Source organism: Tetrahymena thermophila, assembly GCF_000189635.1.
Source record: "Tetrahymena thermophila SB210 genomic scaffold scf_8254798, whole genome shotgun sequence".
Lineage (NCBI taxonomy): Eukaryota > Ciliophora > Oligohymenophorea > Hymenostomatida > Tetrahymenidae > Tetrahymena > Tetrahymena thermophila.
In genome coordinates this window covers 934,380-955,924 of record NW_002476554.1, presented here as the reverse complement: position 1 = coordinate 955,924, position 21,545 = coordinate 934,380, and the positions used below count along the sequence as shown (strand labels likewise).

Genomic DNA, 21,545 nt, shown 5'->3' with positions numbered 1-21,545 from the left:
GGTAATCTATTAATATCTTAATATCCTCGATATTATTTTAAATAACCATTTTCTAATAGTTTACCCTGTTTTTTTTGAGTTTAAACATTTTTTATAACATTTATAAATTTCAACAAAATTTATCATAAATAAAAATGAATTAAAAAAAAATGGCTTAGAACTAACAATTTCATATATATTTTTATTTAATTTTAAACTCAGTAATACATAGCCAAACCACTAGATTTTAATTAGAAGTTTGGCTATAAATAAATAAAAATAATTTCCAAAAATAAAATAAAAATTAAAGAAAATATTATATTTCACTTATAAAAATAAATGTAAAATTAAGTCATGACAATTTCAATCAGAATCTTATTAAAAGGTATAAATTCTTTTTTCTTTTTGTTAATATCATTAATTTGAAATAAATAAATAAATTTAATATTAAATATTTATGATTTACTTGATTTGAAAATACTGTATTTACTAATTAAATTTGACAATTTTGATTTTTTTATTATTACTTTTTGATGACTTAATTTTTTAAAGGTTTTTAATCTCAAAGTATGTATTAATATTTGCAAATCGGTAAATGAAAGATTCATAATTATAAAAATACTAAATGATATCAAATAGAAGTAACATATTTATAAAAGATTATATATATTATAAAATTGGATACTATCTATCTTTTCAATATCTGATCTAAGTTTTTACATTATTTTATCTTTTTTTTTAGTATGATAGATTAAATTAATTGATAATTGACACATATTAACTTGAGTCAATTATATAAAAGTTATTTTAATCTTTAAAAGTTAGATTATTATTTTAGCTAAGAGAAAATAAATTTTTATAATTGATAATATTTTTATACTTTTCAATCTTTAGAATAATTGAAATTGGTAGCAGCTGCAAAAAAACTAGACAATTCTTTTATTATTTATTAATTAAAATTGACAAAAAATATTGATTGTTAATATTATTACTTTTTGATGACTTAATTTTTTAAAGGTTTTAATCTGAAAGTATGTATTAATATTTGCAAATCTGTAAATCTAATTATAATTAAATGATATCAAATAAAAGTAACATATTTTATAAAAGATTATATATCTTATAAAATTTGGATAAGATCTTTTCAATATCTGATCATAATTTTTAAAAAGTTTTGTCTTATTTTTAACTAACAAAGAAAGAGGATTTCTACTATTATAGTTATATAAGAAAATATACATTAAATGTTCTTTTGAAAATAATATATTTTATTATTTTCAAGATCATTAGTTAAGAAAAAAAAGTTAACTTTAAACCTATGTTTTGGGTAAGGAAAAAGTGTCAATTCTGACCATCATATATTAACAATAATATAAAATTTAATTAAAACATATAAAAACAGTAAGTGTTTAATATAACTTCAGATTTAAATTATTATCTGATTAATTCTTTTTAGATTATTTAAAATTTAATTATTTTGATTGATATACCAAATCTTTTTCAAATACATTTAAGAATAAGGTTTACTTACTATAAAAAAGATAGATTTTATGTTTAGTTAAAATTATTTTCCATGTAAATATGGAATAAAAGAGTCCAAAAAATATAAACATTAAGTTTTGAATTCTAAAATATTTTTCTATCCATCTTTAAATGTTCTGAAAAATTTTGTAAACAACAGCTTGAATTAAAATAAAAATAGAATAATACAAGCTTAAAAAGAGAGTCATCAAGTAATTAAGATATCATAAATTAAAATAATAACAATTAAATTATTATTAAAAAAAATGGGAGGAAATTAATCATACATTTACTCAGTTCCTGTTACTGAAAAAAAGGAAGGAGAGACCGCTATTTATAGACACGTCAATTACTAGCAGGAGATAGTTAAATATCCTAATGAGGAGATATAAAATCTTTAAGATCTCCTAATAAACTCACATTCTAAATTCAAAGATAGAGAGTTTATCGGAAAGAGGGATCCAGTGATAAACAAATTTACTTATAAAACTTATGGTGAAGAATTTGAAGATGCTAAAGCTATAGGCTCATCAATTAAAAACTTAAACTTGTCATATTAAACAAATGAATATAAAAATTTGAATCTAAGATTAATTGGTACTTTTTTAATGATTTACAAAATAATTCTTAACCTGTAATATATAAATTAATTAAGGTATAAACTCAAGAAATAGAATAGAATGGAGTACTGTTGATTGGGCATGCGCTCTTTATAATTTTACTTTAGTTCCTTTTTATGATACTCTGGATCCTGAAACAACATCATATGTATTTGAATAGACATAAATGACAACTTGTTTTTGCTCGCAACAATCAATTAATTTAATACTTCAAGTGTAATTAATTATAAATTAAAATACTTAATATTATTAATGTAAAAAAAGAAATTTAAAATATGTTTTTAATTTTAATTAATAAATTATCAATCATTCATTATTTAAATAATTCCAATTAAATTAAATATTTTTTTTAAAAAATAAAATTATATAGAAAAAAATTTTAAGAATTTCTAATGAAAAATTTAAATTGAAAACATTTTTTAATAAAATTATTAATAAATTTATCAAATTTGTTTTGATAGAAAATAAAATAAAAATAAAAACTTTTAAAATAATTAAATAAGACCTAAAACTTACAATTTGAGGAATATTGTATCTTTTGATGATTTAGAGGAAAATTTAATAGAATAAGTGAAGAAAGCAGGATTAAATTTATTAATGTTTAAAGATTTAATTTAGCAAGGAAAATAATAAATGCAAGAAATGCCTAAAGATATAAAACCTGATTAAGTTTTTACATTTAGCTACACTTCAGGGACAACTGGTATAAAGTTATTTATTTTTATTTAAATTAAAAATGTTTAATTTAAATAATTTAGGTTTACCCAAAGGTGTAATGTTGACTCATAGAAATTTTGTTTCTATTATAGCAGCATTAGATGAAAAAGATCCAAACGAAAATGATAGTATGCTATGCTTTTTGCCATTGCCTCATTCTATGTAAAGAATATTTAATGCTGTATGTTGGTACACCGGAACTAAAATTGCTTTTTTTGGAGGAGATATTTAGAAGTTGAAAGATGACCTTCAAGATTGCTAACCAACCTTGATGATTTTAGTACCTAGATTATTTAATAGATTTTATGAAGCTATTTAGAATGAAATTAACAAACTTAAGGGATTTTAAGCTTTACTAGTCAAATACGCAATTTAATCCAAGCTACACAATCTTACGACTAAAAATTAATATCATCATATTTTATATGATAAGTAAGTAAATTAATTTAATTCTTATTCTTAAAAGATTTTAATTATATTGTATTAAGGTTGGTTTTCAATAAGATGAAGTAGGCTTTTGGTGGTAAAATTAGATTAGCACTTAGTGCGTCAGCTCCTATTTCAACAGAAATTTTGAATTTCTTTAAAATTGTTCTTGGTTGTCCTATCTATGAAGCATATGGCTAAACAGAAGGAATGGGACTTGAATTTTGCACATCTAGATATGATGTCAAAGCACCTAGAACAGTAGGAGGTATTTGTGGATAGTTAGAAATGAAGTTGATAGATGTCCCTGAAATGAATTATTTATCTACAGACAAAAATGAACTTGGTGAAAGTTACCCAAGAGGTGAAATTTGTGTGAGAGGATCATCTGTGTTTGCTGGGTATTACAAGGATGAAGAAAAGACAAAAGAAGCTATTGATGGAGAAGGATGGCTTCATTCAGGAGATATTGTAAAAATTTTTTATAACAATTTTAGCATTTTTAAGAAAATTTGACTTGAATTAATTTTCTTTTTGTGTTTTTAATTAAAGGGTTGTTTATGGCCTAGTGGATCGTTATAGATTATAGATAGAAAGAAAAATATATTTAAGTTGAGCTAAGGCGAATATATTGCTCCTGAAAAAGTAGAAAACATATATTGCACAGCTAGAGGTGTTTAAGAAGTTTTCCTTTATGGAGATTCGTTACAAAATTATTGTGTAGGTATAGTTGTTCCTAATCCTAAAGAAATTAAAGTAATTGCTAAGGAACTAAATATTGAAACTGAAGATCTTTAAGAGCTATGCAATAATAAAGATATTATTTAATTCTACTAGAAAACAATAGTTGAAAAGGGTAAATCTTGCAAGCTGTTTGCATTTGAGCAGGCCATGAAAATTTATCTTGAGCCTAAATCATTTATCTCTTTAGACATTTGTTCTTCTTCCTTTAAATTAATACGCTTCTAAGCAAGAGAACACTACAAAGAGATAATAAAGCAACTATATGCAACATAATGAATTATAATAATTATTTCTTTCAGTAATTAATACTTATTTCTATATTAAATTCATTTCTATTGTACTTATAATGTTTATCATTTAGATATTTTATTTTGTTTAAAGGAATTTTTTTCACTAAATAAACTAAAATTAGAATATTTAAAGAATCATAATATTGTTGAAATTTTTATGAAGCAAAAACATTGAATTTATATCAAATTAGTTTTTAAAAATTATTTTTTTTAAATATTTCAAACACACTATGTATGATTAAATTTAAAGATATTTTAAATAAATTACTTCAACCTTTATCAAAAAATTAAATTTAAAGAATATATTACATAGATATATCTTTTATTTCATTTATCAAAAAAATTGTTATTAAATATAAAAGCTCAGCAATTACTTACTTTTTATTAGAAAATTGATAATAGATAAGTTTAGTAAATATTATTTAAAAATTTAGTTTACTTACTACTTTTTTTAGTTATAAATTTTGAGTTAAAGCCTTGAACTTTTAATTTTTTACTGAAATTAAGATAATAAATAAATAAATATAATTAATAAGAGATCAAATAGAAGTTAAGAAAAATTAAAATTAAATAAATAAATATGGGCTCATGTATTACTTAAAAAAAAAATATTTCTACTATCAAAGTAAAAACATTTAATAATTTTTATTTAGCTTATCTATTGTAAAATTATTGGTCTAAAATTTTATTTTAATATATTAAAAGATAATTAACATATAAAAGGATATCCAAAATACTGATTAAAATGATTAATAGGTGTTAATGTAAATAAATTTATCTCTTAAAACAAAAATATTTTATATTCTAAAAAAAACTTTAACTTTAATTTCATTGAGCTAAATAAAATCTTATATAGCTATGATTTTATTTTAATTTATTAGATATAGTATACTTTACCTATTATATTATTTTATTTATTTTTACAAACTTAATAGCTAGAATACCTTACCAGAAAAACCTCAGGAAAATTAATAGGTTTAAAAAGAAAAAAATGAGGGAGAAATTGATAAAAATTTCAAATTGTAAATGAATTAATTTAATAAATATTTAAATAAATACTTAGTTAATTTTTATAATAAATTAGGTCTCTTTTAAATAATCAGATTTTGAATTAAAAAAAAGAAAATACACTTAATTTAAATTTACGGTAAAATTAATTAATAAATTATATATATTCAATATCTGCTTGCTTTTAAAATTTTAGTAATTATTTACATATTTATTAGTAAAAGTGACATAAATATAGAAAAAGCTACTGCTATACAGATTCAATTAAAAGAATGCTAAAATTTGGCACATTTTACTTTGGATTTAAGGTATTTTAATATATTTTTTTGAAATGTTGTATTTCCTATTCATATCTATCATTTTATTTAAATAAAAAGTGAAAGTAAAATTTCAAATACGTCTTTATTTTGGATTGGTGTTGGGCTAAGTTCATGTACTAATCTTATATAATTAGAACTGATTTTAAAGTAAATAAACTAAAAATTCCAAATATAAAAATCTTTAATTTAATTTCTTGATATTCTCAATAGGTTTAAAATTATTAATATTATTAATTAAGTAAAAATAAAATTGATTTGTAATATTTACATGAATTAATATTAAATAATTTTACTAATAAACCTAACTTTTTATTTTAAATAATATTTAAATTTCAATTAAATTGAATAAAATTTTATTTAAATTTAATAAATATTAAAAATTAAGTAAATATTTTTAAATTAAGTTAAAATAATATTACTTGCTTTGAAGTTAAATAATTACTCTAAGGTGCCATAATATGCGAACAAGTTAATATTTTAAAGATTCATTTAGAGTAAAATTATGTTTAATTTAATAATATTTAATTAATTTTTCTTTGTATAATTTGATAAGAATTTATTTTTATTTTAAGAATTATTATATTTTATAAATAATATTATTTCCCTATTAAAATTTTTAAAAGAATGAAATACAAACTAAATAAAAACAGCTTTTAAAAATGCTGATTTTTTTTTTTCTAAATAAATAAATACCATAATTAATTTATTTATTTGTATTTTTTTAGTCAACTTTTTTTGCTCATGATGTTTTAATAACTAAAAAATAAGTTTTATATTTTTAAAAATTTCATTTTAACATTTAAATTTACTATAAATTCTCATATATTAAGGTACTTAACTTATCTCCCTTCACATTTATGACTTATACCCTTTCTAAAAATTTTATTTTTATACCTTAGTTAATGAGAATTTATTTATGGTATTTAAAAATTAATTTTGATAAATTAGATAATTTTGAGATTAAAGTAAATTTAATGAATGTAAATTCATGTATGATAAAATTAAAGTTAAAAAATGTTTCATTGATTCAAAAATTTTAAAAACAATTATTTTTAGTATTTAAGATAAATTATGATAATTTAAAATCAAATAAAAATATTTACTTTAAAAGATAAAATAGTAATTTTTTATTTTCGGCAGATATATAAGATGGATTTATTAGTTTAGGAAAGTTTCGAAATCTTTAGAAATTAGATTTAAACCTAAGGTAGAGCTAAAATTTTAATTTCTGTTTTAGATTAACTTATTTTAATTTCTGTTTTAGATTAATTTATTTTAATTAAAATCATTCTCAAAAAAAATTATTGAAGGAAATGTTAGATAGGAGACAAAGGAATCAAAATTATTGGAGATGAATTAAAAAGTTGCATTAATATTACCAATTTAATCCTTAATTTATCATGGTAAAATTTAGTTAGATAAAATCTATATCAAGCAATATTTTTATTTTAAATATTACTAACTAAATTTTAGTATTAAATAAATAAATATTTTTAAGCTAAAATAGAATAACAGATAAAGGTTTAATCGAATTATGCAATGGGCTTAGTAAAAATCTTAAATCTTTAACTCTTGATTTTTCAGAGTAAAATAAATTTAATTTAATTTTTACTTATGAAATTGTATTCATTAACATTTAGATAAATTAACTGAATTTTATAAAAATGAATTAAAAGTTAGAATTATATTGGAGATAATGGCCTATGTGCACTTGGGTACACTATAGAAAATTGCTTTAATCTCTAAATTTTTATTATAAATTTAAGGTATAAATTTAAAATAAAGATTAATAAAATTAAATTAAATTTATAATTTTTCAAAAGAATAAATTGAATATATATATATATTAATTTTATTTAAAATCAGTCAAAATTGGATATTTTACAGAGGAGCTTTTGGTTTATTTACAAAGTTAAGAAATCATTCTCGTTTAACAACTTTAGAAATAAATTTAGAGTAAATTAATTATAAATCTTCATTCAGCAAATTTATTTATTTTATAACTTTAATTTTTTCTTAATAGATAAAACTATGTTAGAAGTAAGGGTTAAAAGTATGTTAAAGTTTAGTCACTTAAAATGATTAGGCTAGTGAATAAAAATATAAAATATTGAATATTAGTATTGATATTTATTTTATTTTACTCTTTCAAAAAATTAACTATTTTATTTATTTTTAAAAACAAAAATTTTGCAACTATTTTTTTTAATTACAAAATTAATTTTAAAATGAATTTCGCAGATATTTATTTTTTAAATTTTAATTACTTTGTAATTTATTTAAAAATAAATAATTATTATTTTCTTTATTTTTATAATTAAAATATTACTTAAATTTATTTGTTTTGAAGGAAAAATCTTTAAAATTATAATTTCTTGTCAAAAATTGATAATAGCAAAATAATAATAAATAATTTAATCTTTAATTTTAATTTTTTTTGGTAAATATAAATATTTGAAATCAAACGATTTTTTAATTTGAATTCATTAATAAATATAACTTCAACATTTGTTAATAATTAATTAAATAATTTTATTTTTTAAATTTTTCATAGAAATTTGCTTTAAATACTGATATTTAATTGGTTAAATTATTTAAAAATAAAACTAATTGATAAAATATTTAAGTTTATATTTATTTTTCTTAATTATTTTTAAGAATTTCGATCATTCGTAAATTACCACAAAATAAAAACAAAATATATCCACAGACTCTAAACTGTAATGATTAAAAATATATAGATAGATAGATTCTCTATTAAAATACAAAAAGTTAATCTCTAAATTTAATTAATATAAAAATAAAAGTGTTTATTAAATTACATATTAATACAAGGTAAGCTAACACGTATGTATCTATAATCTTTCTACAAATTTAAAAATTAGATAAACATATCTTACTTTCTTTTGATATGTTTTGAAAAACAAAAATTAAAACAGAATCTAAAATTATAAAAAAGATATAGATAATGTTTCATAAAATGATAAAAATAGATAATTATTATATTATTCATAGATAACTTAAGTATTTTTAAATAGGCGATTAATTAATACGAATGCTTTTATTAATAAAAAGAAAAATTTCATTTTTTAATATAAAATTTGTTTATCTTTTTATAAAATGATAAATTATATTAAAGAACTTTTTTAAATTTATAATCGATTATGCTTCTTTCTATAATTTACACTTTTGATTAATCATTTCATAAATGCATTCTATAAAATTTGAAATAACTGCAAAAAAATATTGTTTGTCTATTATTATTTTTACCAAATTAAATTTCAACTTGAGTTAATTTGTAATTTCTTCTTAGATCACCAGTAAATTATTCTGATTCAGTAAAGCCAATGAAGTTTTTCAAAAATAATTTGGCATCTAATTAATATTTTATAATTTTTTATAATTAAACAAATTAGATTAAAAAAGGTATCACAAAAATTAAATTAGTAAACAATAAATGGGAGGAAACTAATCTTCAGTTCACATTTACTCAGAACCTGTTACTGAAAAAAAAGATGGCGAAACATCTGTATATAGAAATGTGCAATCAAAAGAAAAATTATTAGAATATCCAAGCGAAGATCTCTAAACAATTTAAGCAGCAATATTGAAAGCTAATAGCTTGTACAAAGACTAGGAGTTCATAGGCTAAAGAGATGCAAATACTAAAAAATTCACTTATAAAACATACGGAGAAGAGTACCTTTAGGCAAGGGCAGTTGGTACATAAATAAAAAGATTAAATCTTGCATTCAAAACTAATGAATATAAGAATATTGATCTCAGCTTAATAGGTAGAATTAATTATTAGTTAGTTGCTTACGAATTAATAGAAAATTAAATGTAATTAAAGGTATTTATGCTAAAAATCGTGTTGAATGGAATACAGTAGATATGGCTTGTGCTCTCTACGGAGTTACAGTAGTACCACTATATGACACTCTTGGCCACGAGACAATCACATTTGTTTTTGAATAAACATAAATGACTACTTGTTTTTGCTCAGCTGCAAGCGTTAATACCTTAGTCTAAACGTAAAATTAATCTATTTATTAAATTATGCTACTTACAATAACTTGAATTGCTTTTTCTTATGCACAAATTTATAAATTGTATCAATATTTTTAATTGATGGGATTTAATTTAATTTTATCAAAAATGTTTAATTATTTTCCTAATAAACTCATGAACTGAAATTAATCTTTACATTTAATTAACAAAAAGACCCAATTTGCATAAATTAGCTAATATCGTTTACTTCGATCCACTAACAGAAGAAACCAAATAACAAATTGAAAGCAGAGGAATCAAATTAATTAGCTATGAAGAAATTTTAAAAGAAGGAGCATCTAATTTAGAAGAGCTTCCCCAAAACTTAAATCCATAATAAGTATTTACATTTAGCTACACTTCGGGAACAACTGGTAAAAATCATACATTGTATTCATTTATTTTTCTTATCTTTTTTCTTCTATAACTCAAAAGGTCTTCCAAAAGGAGCCATGCTTACACACAAAAACTTCATGTCGGCAGTTTCCGCATTGGGAGAATTTGATATGAACAACACAGACACTTTACTTTGCTATCTCCCTCTTCCACATGTAATGTAGAGAGTCTTAAACGTAATCTCATGGTGCAAAGGTACTAAAATAGCGTTTTTCGGTGGTGATATGCTAAAACTAAAAGAAGATATCTAAGATAGTAAACCCACTATTTTTGTTTCTGTACCTAGACTTTTCAACAGATTTTATGACGTCATTCTAGATAATTTGAAAAGAGTAGAGGGATTTAAATAAAGCTTAATATAGACAGCAATTAAGACTAAATTAGAAAATTTAAAGACTAAAAATTAATACAATCACTTCCTCTATGACAAGTAAAATATTTCTTAATTATAATTTATTACTTTAAAAAACAACCATATTTATCAAAACTTAGAATAATTTTCATTCATTTTATATGATAACTCATTTTTTTACTAAAACTTTTATAAAATTTTTTAATTTGCTTGAATTATCATAAAATATAAATTAATTTGCTTGAATTATCTTAAAATATAAATTAATTTGTTGCGTTATCATAAAATATAAATTAATTAAAAAAGTATTTCGAATTTTTAAAGTTGCATTTACTTTTAAATTATAAATAACATTAAATGAATAAATAAATAGATTAGTCTTTAACAAAATTAAAGACATTTTTGGAGGACGAGTTAGACTGGTTGCAAGTGGATCAGCTCCAATTTCTTCAGATGTACTTGATTTTTATAAAATTGTTTTAGGATGCCCAGTATACGAAGCATATGGATAAACAGAAGGAATGGGTTTACAGTTTATGACCTCTAGACAAGATAAATAATCTTGTGGATACGTTGGTGGTGTGTGCTCTCAGCTAGAAATGAAGCTAATTGACGTCCCAGAAATGAATTACTTTTCCACTGATAAAAATGAACATGGAGATATTATTCCAAGAGGTGAAATTTGTGTTAGAGGTAGCTCAGTCTTTGCAGGGTATTATAAAGATGAGGAAAAAACCAAAGAAGCAATTGATGATGAAGGATGGTTACATTCTGGAGATATTGTAACTTTTAATTAAATTTAAGCTTTCTATTTTTAATGTTTATTAAATAAATAAAATAGGGTAGCTTACTACCAAGTGGGTCTCTTAAGATAATAGATAGAAGAAAAAACATATTTAAATTGAGTTAAGGTGAATATGTAGCTCCAGAAAAAGTAGAAAATATCTATGTTAGAGCTAGGGGTGTTGCAGAAGCTTTTGTCTATGGAGACTCTTTAAAAAATAATTGCGTTGCAGTTATTGTTCCTAACCCAGATGAAATTAAAAGAATAGCTAAAGAACTTAATGTAGATAATGAAGAAGATATTTCTAAATTATGCTAGATTCCTTAAATTATTCAGTTTTATTAAAAATCTATTTTTGAGCATGGAAAAGCTAATAAACTTTACACTTTTGAATAAGCTACAAAAATACATTTAGAACCTACCTCATTTATTCTATAAGGGTTATGTACATCAACTTTGAAGCTATAACGCTATTAAGCAAAATAGCGTTATGAATCTGTAATTAAAAAACTTTATGAATGACCACCAAGATTCTATTATAAATTATTTAAATTATAAAAGATAATTAATAAATCATTTAATTTGTTTAATCTATATTTTTTAAATTTTTTGTATTGCCTTTATTAATTTATTTTTATAGTTAAAATAATTCTAAAATCCTTCACTTTTTTCTTAATAAAACATTTAAAAATAAATTAATAAGTAAAATAATAAATATTAAATGTAATAAAAATTAACATAATCATTTTATGAAAATGTTTTTTCTAATAAATAAAAAGATAAAAGGCACTTTTTTTTGGGCAAAAAAGATACTTAGGGAATGCTTTAATTAATGAGCATTTACAGTATATTGTCAAAAGATAAAATTTTTTTTTTTAAATATTTAAATTTACATAAAATTTAGAATTCAATAAACAATTAATAAAAAATTAAGCATTTTTTAATAATTCAAAATAGAATTCTCTCATTTAATATAAAATTTTTGGATAAATTTTTGCATTTCTGTTACTTACTTGAACAATTAATATTTGATATGAATCCTTAAAATATTAAACATACATTTAATTAATTTATTTAACTAAAATTTTATTCAAATTAAATAGTTTTTTAGATCAATTAATATCTGATTTTTTATTAATAATAGCTTGACGCATAGCAGCTACATCTAATTTTCCTGGATATTCTCCAGCCTTTAATGCAATATTTTTTGTTATTTTTTCCCAAGGATTTTTGACTTTTCCTTCTTCTTTTTTTCTACTTTCTATCAACACTTCTTCTTCTTCTAATGCTAACTTCTTTTTTAATTCTGTTTACTTTTGCTTTTCTCTTTAAATAAAGAATTTAAATAAGTATTTAATAAATTTTAAATTTTTTACTGAAGGAAATTTTAGAGATATCTTTATGCAGCAGCTCTCTTTTCTCTTTTTTATTATTGCTCTTAATCCTTTGTTTAGAATTTAGAATTTTATTGTTAAAGGGTAACTAACATTAAAATATATCAATTTTACCTGCTTTTCAATTACTTTTCTTGTAAGTTCTTCTTCTTTTATTTGCTTGGCAGTCTTTTCAGCTTAAAATGCTCCATATTATTATTGTTATGTGCTATTTGTATTTAAAGTTTATTATGGAGCTCCCCAAAAATCATCTGCTTATTAATTTGAAGGAGTGATAGTTTGCTACTAGCTTCCCCAAAAATCATCATCTGCTTATTATTAATGCACTTGACTCTAGTTTGAAGGGTTAATAGTTTGTTATTCGCCTCCCCAGAAATCATCTGCAGCTTATTAAGCTTAATTATTTTAGTATTAGTACTATTGCTGTTAATTATCATCAAATCCAAAATTGCCTAAATTATTTTTTTTAATTTATTTAATTTATATAAAATCAAATTCAAAACAAACAGTTTCTTACTATTTGCAGTTTCTTCAGGTTATGCTTATTCTACTTTTTATTCAAAAGTCTACTATGCTTATTATTGAGTAACGTGAATATTGAATGAAGCCATACCATCAATTACTTGATTACTATCATCGGCACTTCCTAATACAATTTAAATATCGCTATCTCCTCCATAGATCTTAGATACAGGAACAGGATTTGTGCAATCTCCTTCTACTCCTTCAATCTAATTAGTTTTTAAATGTTGAAATATTTTTAAAGGCACATTAAGAAATTATATATTTCATTTGATAAATCTTTTTAAATGGAATAAATAAAAAACTAACTAATAAAACCTGAGATTTTTAATTTAAATTTTTTAAAGTCTCTATTTATTTATTAATTTTATTTGATTTTTATAAAATGTATCTACCTCTTTAATAATAGGACCAGGATAATCTTTAGGATCCATCAATGTCCAATTTTTTGTGGAATCTTTGCTTGGAGTAAAATCAAAAACTTAGCTCCACTTGTCTTCAGCTAAAATAATTAATTTTTTAGTGTTAATTTTGCAAATATTAGAATATGATTTAATTACAAGCAACTAATCCAGCAGCTTCGAAATGCTACTTTAATCCTGGGAAAAGGAAATTGTAAGGAGCTAAGGTAAGTCCTGAAGTATTTTCTAATGTTGGGTCACTTTATGAAAACACATAAGCTTTAATGCTTTTTATGATATTTATAAAAACGATTATATTAAATTGCATATTTATTGAATGAAGTTTTGCTACTTTTTTGTGTCTGAAATTCTTAATTAAGATGAAGAAGAGTACAACTCGATATCTATTTTCAAAAACAATTTTAACTTATGATTGATAAATAAATATTATTACCTTAACAGTCTCTTACAAAAACAGACCCCTTAGTGGGACCAACATATACTTTGCAATTTTATGAATCATCTACAAAAATCTGTTTTTTATTTCAAATGTAAAATCTAAATATGAATACAAATCTACGAAATATCCTACTTAAGCAATATGGTCAAAAATGTAGATTTCACAGTTTTTGCAATTTGAAATAGCAAAATCTGCACCATCTAAATCGCCTGGCCTTTTAATAAGAACTTAATCTTCTTTAAATCTAAAAACGTAGTTTGATTTGTCTTTTTTAGGAGCCATTTAATATTGTATTTATAAAATTGACTTTTTATTTGTTTTGAAAGCTAAAAACTAATTAATTAAAACAATATCTTTTAGATATTTATTATAAACAGAAATTTATTATTTATAATTTAAAAATAACAAATACTTATCATCCATACTAACTAACTAACTAACTAACTTCTTTTTTTAATTAAATAAACAAATTTTACATTTTATTTAATTAATAAATTATTCATATTTTATATATATATTTATATATTTTTATTTAAAACCAGTTTTTAAAAATCTACACACACCTTCATATTTTATCAAATTCAAATTACTAACATGCAAACGTTTTGATTTTAAAAAAAATATAATATTCGAAATAGATGGATAATCATATAGAAATTATTGATTGAATTCGTTTGATATAGCCTAATTTTTTTTTTAAATAAGTTGAAAAAAAAAATATTTGTTTGAATTTTTATTATTTTATTTTATTTTATTTAAATATTATATTTTAATTAAAATACAATTTAATTTATCTATCTTTGATAATTGATTGATAAAGAAATAATGTTTATTTATAAAATCTACTTTATGAATATCTCAAAACAATATTTCATGATGATCAATAACAAAAATAGAATATCAAGAAAACAAAACTAATTATTGAAATATGATTTTAATATTTTTAATTGCAGAGGTTTTTGTTATATTTGAAATAATTAATACTCTTAAAGGCAATGAATGAATTAATTAATTAATTAATTTACAATTAGATTATAAATATTTTAATAGAATATATATTTTCAAACTTTTCTTCCTTGTTAAGTAGAACCAAGTTGTTTCTTTTATTTATTTCTTGCAGCTTTTTCTTATTTAGCTTGGGCTTAATATTTTTGTTTGAGTTTTGTAGTAGTTTCGATATCAATCTAATTGTTTGTTTGTTTGTTTTTTAAAATAAAATGATTAAAATTACTTATTATAAAATCTAATTTATTTACATCGTCTTCTATTTCATCGTTAGATACTTCTTCTTCGTCTTTTTCTGGTAATTTTACTCTTATATTTTTACTTATGCTTTCTATTCTTCCACCTAAAAATTATAAAATAAAATTAAAATAAAGTTAAATTATTTATTTTTTTGGTTACTTTTGTCACGTAAATTTAAGTTGATGTAATTAGATACACCCTTAGCAGTTTGCTTGAAGTCCTCAGGGTTGTAAGAAGGATCATTCTTAACAGGTTAGAATATCAATTTCATTTTTTCAACAATTTATGATAAACCTTCAACTAAAGTCTCATCAGTAATCACAATGTTAGGTTTACCTTCAAGCTAGTTAAGTTAAAGAATTAAAATGAAGTTTGGTTATAAATTGAAATTATTACTTTATAAAACTCCAACTTTTCATACAAATGCTCAATACCTGCTTTAACATCAACCAATATTTTAGAAACTCTTTCATACTTTAATTTGGCTTTATCACATTTATTAACAGCATTATTTACATTTTTTTCAATCTATTATTTAGTAAGTAAAATAATTATTTTTTTTTGTTATAAAATAATATAAAAAATTAATTTTTATATCTATTAATTAATTACTTCATCTAATTATTTTCTATTTGGGTTTTCATTGCCTTCATATTTTAATGCATTTAAACCTGCTTTTAAATCATCCCTTTACTTTTTTTTATCGTCAATTGTATCTTAATACTCCCTCTGTAAATCCTTAAGAGATTTAGAAGTTTCATCTTAAGTTGTAAATTTTTAAATAATCTCATTAACATCTGTAACACCTGTAGCTTCCTATTTAAATAAAGATCAAACATAAATAAATATTTAAGTTATAAAAATTATTAAAAAATTTAACAGGTAGGTCTCTCTCTAAAATAATTGTTACACAATTATTTAACAAAATTCAAAATCTAAAAAATTAGCTTAAATCGATTAAAAATTAATAATGAATTTAATCCTCCTTTTATGTAATAGAAATATTAATTTACATATAATTTTCTGAAAGCTTCATCATAATCATTTAGTTTTTGTCTCTAAAATGTAGCATCTTAATGATTTTAAGGTTCAATTTATGGGTTGTTTAATTCATTTAAATTGTTTGCTTAAGATTTTTCGAGATTTCTGTCATCATTGTCTTTATCTTTCTTTTCCATTCTTGAAATGACTGCTTCTCTTTATTCTATGGCTTTTCTCTTTTCAGCAATATATGTCTTTCTAAGCTCTCTGACAGCAGCCTTTTTATATAAAGAATTAAATAGAGAAAAATTAAGAATATTAATTACTTTTTTATGCTCGTATTTTTTAAGCTCAGCAGCTGCTAGTTCTTTAGCGTGAGTAGCATCGTGAGCAAGAAGAAGTAGTTCTTCAAAATCATGCTCTTTTCCTTTTAATGATCTTTCAATAGCTGCCAATTAATTATCATAACCAACTCTTTCTTCTTTTAAACGTTTGACAATTTATTCATAAGTTTTACGGATAGATTGAGCTTCATTAAACTTAATCATAACTTTATCTAATCTATTTTCTAAAATTCTAATTTAACGCATCAAAGGTGACTCTTCAACAGCTATTTATTAATTTAGTTATATATTATTTATTAGTGATAACTATATGAAACTTACCACCAAATTTTGCATCTGAGACTTCATTAAGTTTATCTTAAAGTTGCAAAAGCTAACTCTTTTTATTTTTTGTAGCGTGTCTTGCTTCATCAAACTTTCTTCTCCAGTAATTCTAATTAAATTTGTATTTTAGAAAGTGTTAATTACATCATTTTTATACAAAATTATATATATAATAATTATAGAAATTATTTAATTACTTCATCTTTTATATCTCCAGACCAAGAGACTAAGCTGCCTTGAGTTTTGGACATTCCTGGAGTGGAAGCCTTATTATTATTAATATTTATTAATCATCTTTAAAACATAAGTGCTTGTAATAATTTATTTATTTACTCTTTTGTTTGCTATCAATTCATCTCTTAAGGTCTTTAATTACTTGTTTTCTTTTTTTAAGCTTTCTATGATTTACATGTTATTGTTTTTAGTTTCTTCAGCATTTTTATGGAAGATTTTTCTGTCATTTTCTATTAAATTTATAATAAAATTGTTATTTAATTGATATCACTGCATTTTCGAATAATTGTCTTCCAAGCAAAATCATTTATTTAGATATTTAGGAAAACAAACTTATTTAATTTTAAGATAATTGATAATATGAATTCATCAACTCTATTTTTAAATTTTTTATTTTTTATAAAAACACACCTAAAAGATTAGACTTCTTAGATTAATGAATGTATTCTTCTTCTAAGGTTTTTAAATCTTTTTAGCTCTTTGTAGCCGAACTTGCCCTCATTTTACTCTATATACAAGATTGCTAATTCCTAAATAATGATAATAATTAACTTTTTGATAATTTATTTAGGAAATTTAATTATTAACAAATCAATCGATATTAATTAGTTCAGCTATAATTTCAAAGAGATTTCTATCTTTTTTTATCAAGTTTTTCTTTCAATTTTTAAAAAGAAAGAAAATTAGGTAGGTTTGACTGAATTCTTAATCTAATAATAAGCTAATTAATTGATTCAGGGAAGTTAGATTTTTTTTTCTAATGAATGAATGTATGATTTGATTATTTGTTTATATTTATTATAAAATTCATTTCTTTTGCTATTTATTTCCAAAGTAACTGCAAATTTTTTTAAAAATAGCAACATTTAAAGATATATTTTGAATTTCTATTCTAAAAATGTTAAATTAATTCATTTTAATTACAATTATTATTTATAATTATTTTAAAAATTAACTTGAGAAAAACATTTGTAGGGATTTGAATATCTCTTCATTAAAGATTAAATAAACTTGAATAAATCAATTTAAAAAAATGTTTTGAATTTTTTATAACTTTTACTGGAGAATGGAAATAGATTTGTTAATTGTACTTTTAAATGAGTACTAAAAATAAATTACATTATTTATGATTGTTTGTTTATATTGATAGATAGATATATTATTTATTATTGATAAGGATAATAAAAAATTTCTGATTTAATAATTTGATTCCTTTTGACCATTAAAGAAAGACCTTTTCTTTTAACCTCAAATCATTAATTTATTGTTTAATTACAAAAACTTTGTTATAAAATTAAAAATTTTAAAAGAAATGAATTTGTAAAAAGATGACTTTAGCAAAGAAGAAAAGCAAGTATTTGAAAAAGAGATTTAATTCTTGAAAAAAAGACTAGATTAAACAAAGAAAGAAAATGAAATATTAAAGAAAGACAATAAGGTTTTGAGAGAAGAAATGGGCTCATTAAAAGATACTGTCAAGAATATTGCATTGGCACGCCCAAAGACAGCTATAGATAAAAGCAAAGGAATTTAAAATGAAGAATAGCTAAGATATGTTTTAGAGTATTAAAGAAAAAGACTTGAAGAACTAGAAAAAGAAAATGAGTAATACAAATAAAAATATGAATAAATCTTATTTTAGAGTCAGAGAAACATGCAATAAAAAAATGGGGTTGGAAATGATGATTAAATTAGACCAGAAAGTGTTATGTTAGCTGAAAGATATTCTCAGTCTTCTGACCATGTTTTAGAGTTAAAAAAGTAAAATGAATAATTAGAAGAAAAAATAAAGTTGATAACTACTTAATATTCTTAAGAAATGGCTCAATTAAAATCAAAATTAGCTAAATAAGATGCCATTTTGTTTACAAATAGTTCAAGCAAAAATAATGGCAGTGGACTTACAAGTAGTAATTTGCTAAGTAACAATTCTAATGCAATTTATAATAGTTCTATATCCAATTAATAAAATAACATGTCATAAATATCGTATAATTCTAGGTCTAAAGTTGCTTTAGATCCTATTACATCGCCTTAAATTGGAACATCTTCAACTAAAAGTAATTAATTAGGTGGTAATTACTTGAGTAATAATATGAGCTACAATAATAGCAATAATGCAGCTTCTTTTGCTAGTAATTCACTTAGCAATTACAAGTCTTAAAGAAATTCAAGTTAATCTAATATCCAATATGATGGCGATTCTATTTTTAACTACAAAAAAAAGAATTTTTGAGTTAACTAAATTATAATTTTAAAGATTTCATTATAAATAATCAACTTACTTTCCCTGTATTTATTTATAAATTGTTTATAACTTTTTAAAAATTTTGTAAATATAAATTATTTTATTTCAAATATTACCAAAAATTGAAGTTGGCTGAAGGACGGACTTCATTTTTATCCGAAAAATTTTCAAATTATTTTATTTGCATTTATGATTAAAGAAAGATATAAAATTGCAATATTTTATATAGTATTAAAATGTCCTTTGTTTGAGATATTTAATTTATAAAATTAAAAATCAAAATGATAAAAGTATGTATAGGTATGTAGGTGAGCACAAAAAAACAAAAATTATTTTAATAAAAATTTATTAGAATAGTTTTATTTTTAAAAAAAATAATTTTTATTAACTTTTTATGATAAAATGCACTAAAGTAAATAGGAACAAGGCTAACATTTAAACTAATATTTAGGTATTTTAATACTAATAAATTTTTATTTTTCATTAAATTAATTAGATTAGAATAAAATAAAATTTAATTAAAAAAAATAAATTTTTATTTAATTTTTTAGTTGATTATATTCTAATTAAAAAGCTAACAAAACAACAATAAAAATTTTGAAATCTTTTAAATTAATTTACAAAAATTAGATTTCATTTAAACAAACACAAAAGAAAGATCCTTTAATCTTTATATAAATCTTAAATAAATCAATATAGATTTGCTTAGCTTCACAATAAAATTTTACTGAATGATCAACAGTTTATCAAAGCATTTTATATCTTTTTATTCTAATTTTCAATCGACATATATCATTAATATGTTCTTGATTATCTTTTCAAAAGTGACATTAAATAAAATCAAAAAATAATTAACCTACTTTGAGTTATAATTTTCAAACTACATTTGTCATTTTTTCAAATTAGTAAATCACTAAATTCAATAAATTCATGTTTATGTTTAATTAAGTGGCTTTAAATGATAAAAATTGCAAAGATACGAAAGAAATATTGAATTCATCAAGGAACATTCACTTTATTAAATATTATATGAGTATAACTTTTAAGAATAGGTGCAAAATAAACAAAAAATGTTGATTTTTTAATATAATTTAGACTTTTTTGTTTTTAGATTTTCGAGATAACTTTGAAGATGGTGTGTATTCCTACATTAACAACTACTACAAAAATATAATAATAAATTAATGAGAATATACAAATCTAATATTATTTATTTATTTTTTGGCTAAAAATTAATCTCAAAATTTAGAGCTTAAATCATTGCTGATATTGATTAATTCAGCACCAGTATCTGAATTTAACAGGACCTGTAGAATAAGCATAATGAGCACCAACACCAGAGAAGAAAACGCTCCAAAAAGTAGGGCGTTTTAAGAAAATTCCTGCAGTAAAACCTGCAACAGCACCTATAGCAGAGTAGGCTAAGGTGTCTAATATAAACTTATTTAAAAGAGGGTCTCTTTCTTTCATTTAAGTTTCATTTTTGTATGTAAAATGTTCTTTACCGCACTTGCTACCTTCCATTTAATTATTTCTTTTTCCTAACAAAATTTTCTTAAAGTTTAAAGTGATTATTAATTTTTGATATAATCTTCTTTTTTTGTATATTTATTTCTTTTTGGTATAGAACAAACAGTAAGTAATCAAATCAACCCAAATACTTTCTTTCTTTGTTTCTTTTTTTGCTAAGATGTATTTTATTTACCTTTTATTTCTATTAGCTAATACATACATAACCTTTATAATAAAAAGTTATTAAAGATTATCTTTTCATTTAAGCAATAAAATAAAATAATATTATTTATTTAAAATTTATGAAAGACTTTTTTTAATAGTATAGATAATATTTTTATTTAACAATAATTAAATTAAAGACCTTGCTTTATAATTAATTAGATTAAAAAAATAATAATTTTTAAATTTAGGTGCTAAAGCCTTTTTTTATTCTTTTTCAAATTAAAATTAAATTTATTATTTTAAATTAAAATAATAATTTTATTTATTTATTATAGCTTAATTATTTTTAATTAGATTTTAAACCATTAGAAATGATAAAATCTACAAATTTTTAAAAAATTGGTTTCTGAAAAGAAATCTACTTAATCTTAGAGCTTAAAAATATAATAAATTAGCATCATAATTAATTTTTATATAAATATAATATGTAAATTAATGAAATATTTTT

General features: G+C 21.1%; 7 protein-coding genes across 7 annotated transcripts; 3 read left to right on the top strand and 4 right to left on the bottom strand. All coding sequences in view use genetic code 6, as the record gives it.

The window, feature by feature from the left end:
- Positions 1–1,766: 1,766 nt before the first annotated feature.
- On the top strand, positions 1,767–4,283 carry TTHERM_00187210 (AMP-binding enzyme family protein; the record flags this gene model as incomplete). The annotated part of the gene is made up of 6 exons (XM_001008887.2): positions 1,767–2,097; positions 2,156–2,336; positions 2,624–2,823; positions 2,879–3,269; positions 3,326–3,734; positions 3,816–4,283. The coding sequence occupies 6 exons, from the start codon at positions 1,767–1,769 to the stop codon at positions 4,281–4,283; spliced, it is 1,980 nt and encodes a 659-aa protein (XP_001008887.2).
- A 594-nt stretch (positions 4,284–4,877) lies between these two features.
- TTHERM_00187200 (hypothetical protein) lies at positions 4,878–7,739 on the top strand (the record flags this gene model as incomplete). Its single annotated transcript, XM_001008886.2, has 13 exons — positions 4,878–4,922; positions 5,003–5,061; positions 5,233–5,319; positions 5,382–5,444; positions 5,524–5,613; positions 5,683–5,772; positions 6,030–6,119; positions 6,737–6,832; positions 6,936–7,028; positions 7,124–7,210; positions 7,302–7,391; positions 7,492–7,581; positions 7,649–7,739. The coding sequence occupies 13 exons, from the start codon at positions 4,878–4,880 to the stop codon at positions 7,737–7,739; spliced, it is 1,071 nt and encodes a 356-aa protein (XP_001008886.2).
- Positions 7,740–9,082: 1,343 nt separating this feature from the next.
- Positions 9,083–11,729, top strand: TTHERM_00187190 (AMP-binding enzyme family protein; the record flags this gene model as incomplete). The annotated part of the gene is made up of 6 exons (XM_001008885.1): positions 9,083–9,419; positions 9,479–9,659; positions 9,850–10,049; positions 10,111–10,501; positions 10,797–11,205; positions 11,265–11,729. The coding sequence occupies 6 exons, from the start codon at positions 9,083–9,085 to the stop codon at positions 11,727–11,729; spliced, it is 1,983 nt and encodes a 660-aa protein (XP_001008885.1).
- Positions 11,730–12,319: 590 nt separating this feature from the next.
- Positions 12,320–14,344, bottom strand: TTHERM_00187180 (clathrin light chain; the record flags this gene model as incomplete). Its single annotated transcript, XM_001008884.4, has 9 exons — positions 14,117–14,344; positions 13,979–14,057; positions 13,877–13,928; positions 13,684–13,811; positions 13,519–13,625; positions 13,119–13,332; positions 12,716–13,053; positions 12,584–12,651; positions 12,320–12,533 (listed from the first exon to the last, which is right to left on the bottom strand). The coding sequence occupies exons 1-9, from the start codon at positions 14,264–14,266 to the stop codon at positions 12,320–12,322; spliced, it is 1,350 nt and encodes a 449-aa protein (XP_001008884.4). The 5' UTR covers positions 14,267–14,344.
- Positions 14,345–15,045: 701 nt separating this feature from the next.
- Positions 15,046–17,614, bottom strand: TTHERM_00187170 (hypothetical protein; the record flags this gene model as incomplete). Its single annotated transcript, XM_001008883.3, has 11 exons — positions 15,046–15,168; positions 15,241–15,332; positions 15,389–15,572; positions 15,626–15,757; positions 15,842–16,045; positions 16,243–16,488; positions 16,537–16,820; positions 16,876–16,987; positions 17,076–17,144; positions 17,212–17,342; positions 17,524–17,614. The coding sequence occupies 11 exons, from the start codon at positions 17,612–17,614 to the stop codon at positions 15,046–15,048; spliced, it is 1,668 nt and encodes a 555-aa protein (XP_001008883.1).
- A 973-nt stretch (positions 17,615–18,587) lies between these two features.
- Positions 18,588–19,379, bottom strand: TTHERM_000187169 (transmembrane protein, putative; the record flags this gene model as incomplete). Its single annotated transcript, XM_012795834.1, has 1 exon — positions 18,588–19,379. The coding sequence occupies one exon, from the start codon at positions 19,377–19,379 to the stop codon at positions 18,588–18,590; it is 792 nt and encodes a 263-aa protein (XP_012651288.1).
- Positions 19,380–20,638: 1,259 nt separating this feature from the next.
- Positions 20,639–20,884, bottom strand: TTHERM_000187168 (transmembrane protein, putative; the record flags this gene model as incomplete). The annotated part of the gene is made up of 1 exon (XM_012795833.1): positions 20,639–20,884. One exon carries the CDS (start codon positions 20,882–20,884, stop codon positions 20,639–20,641), a length of 246 nt encoding a protein of 81 aa, XP_012651287.1.
- Positions 20,885–21,545: the final 661 nt, after the last annotated feature.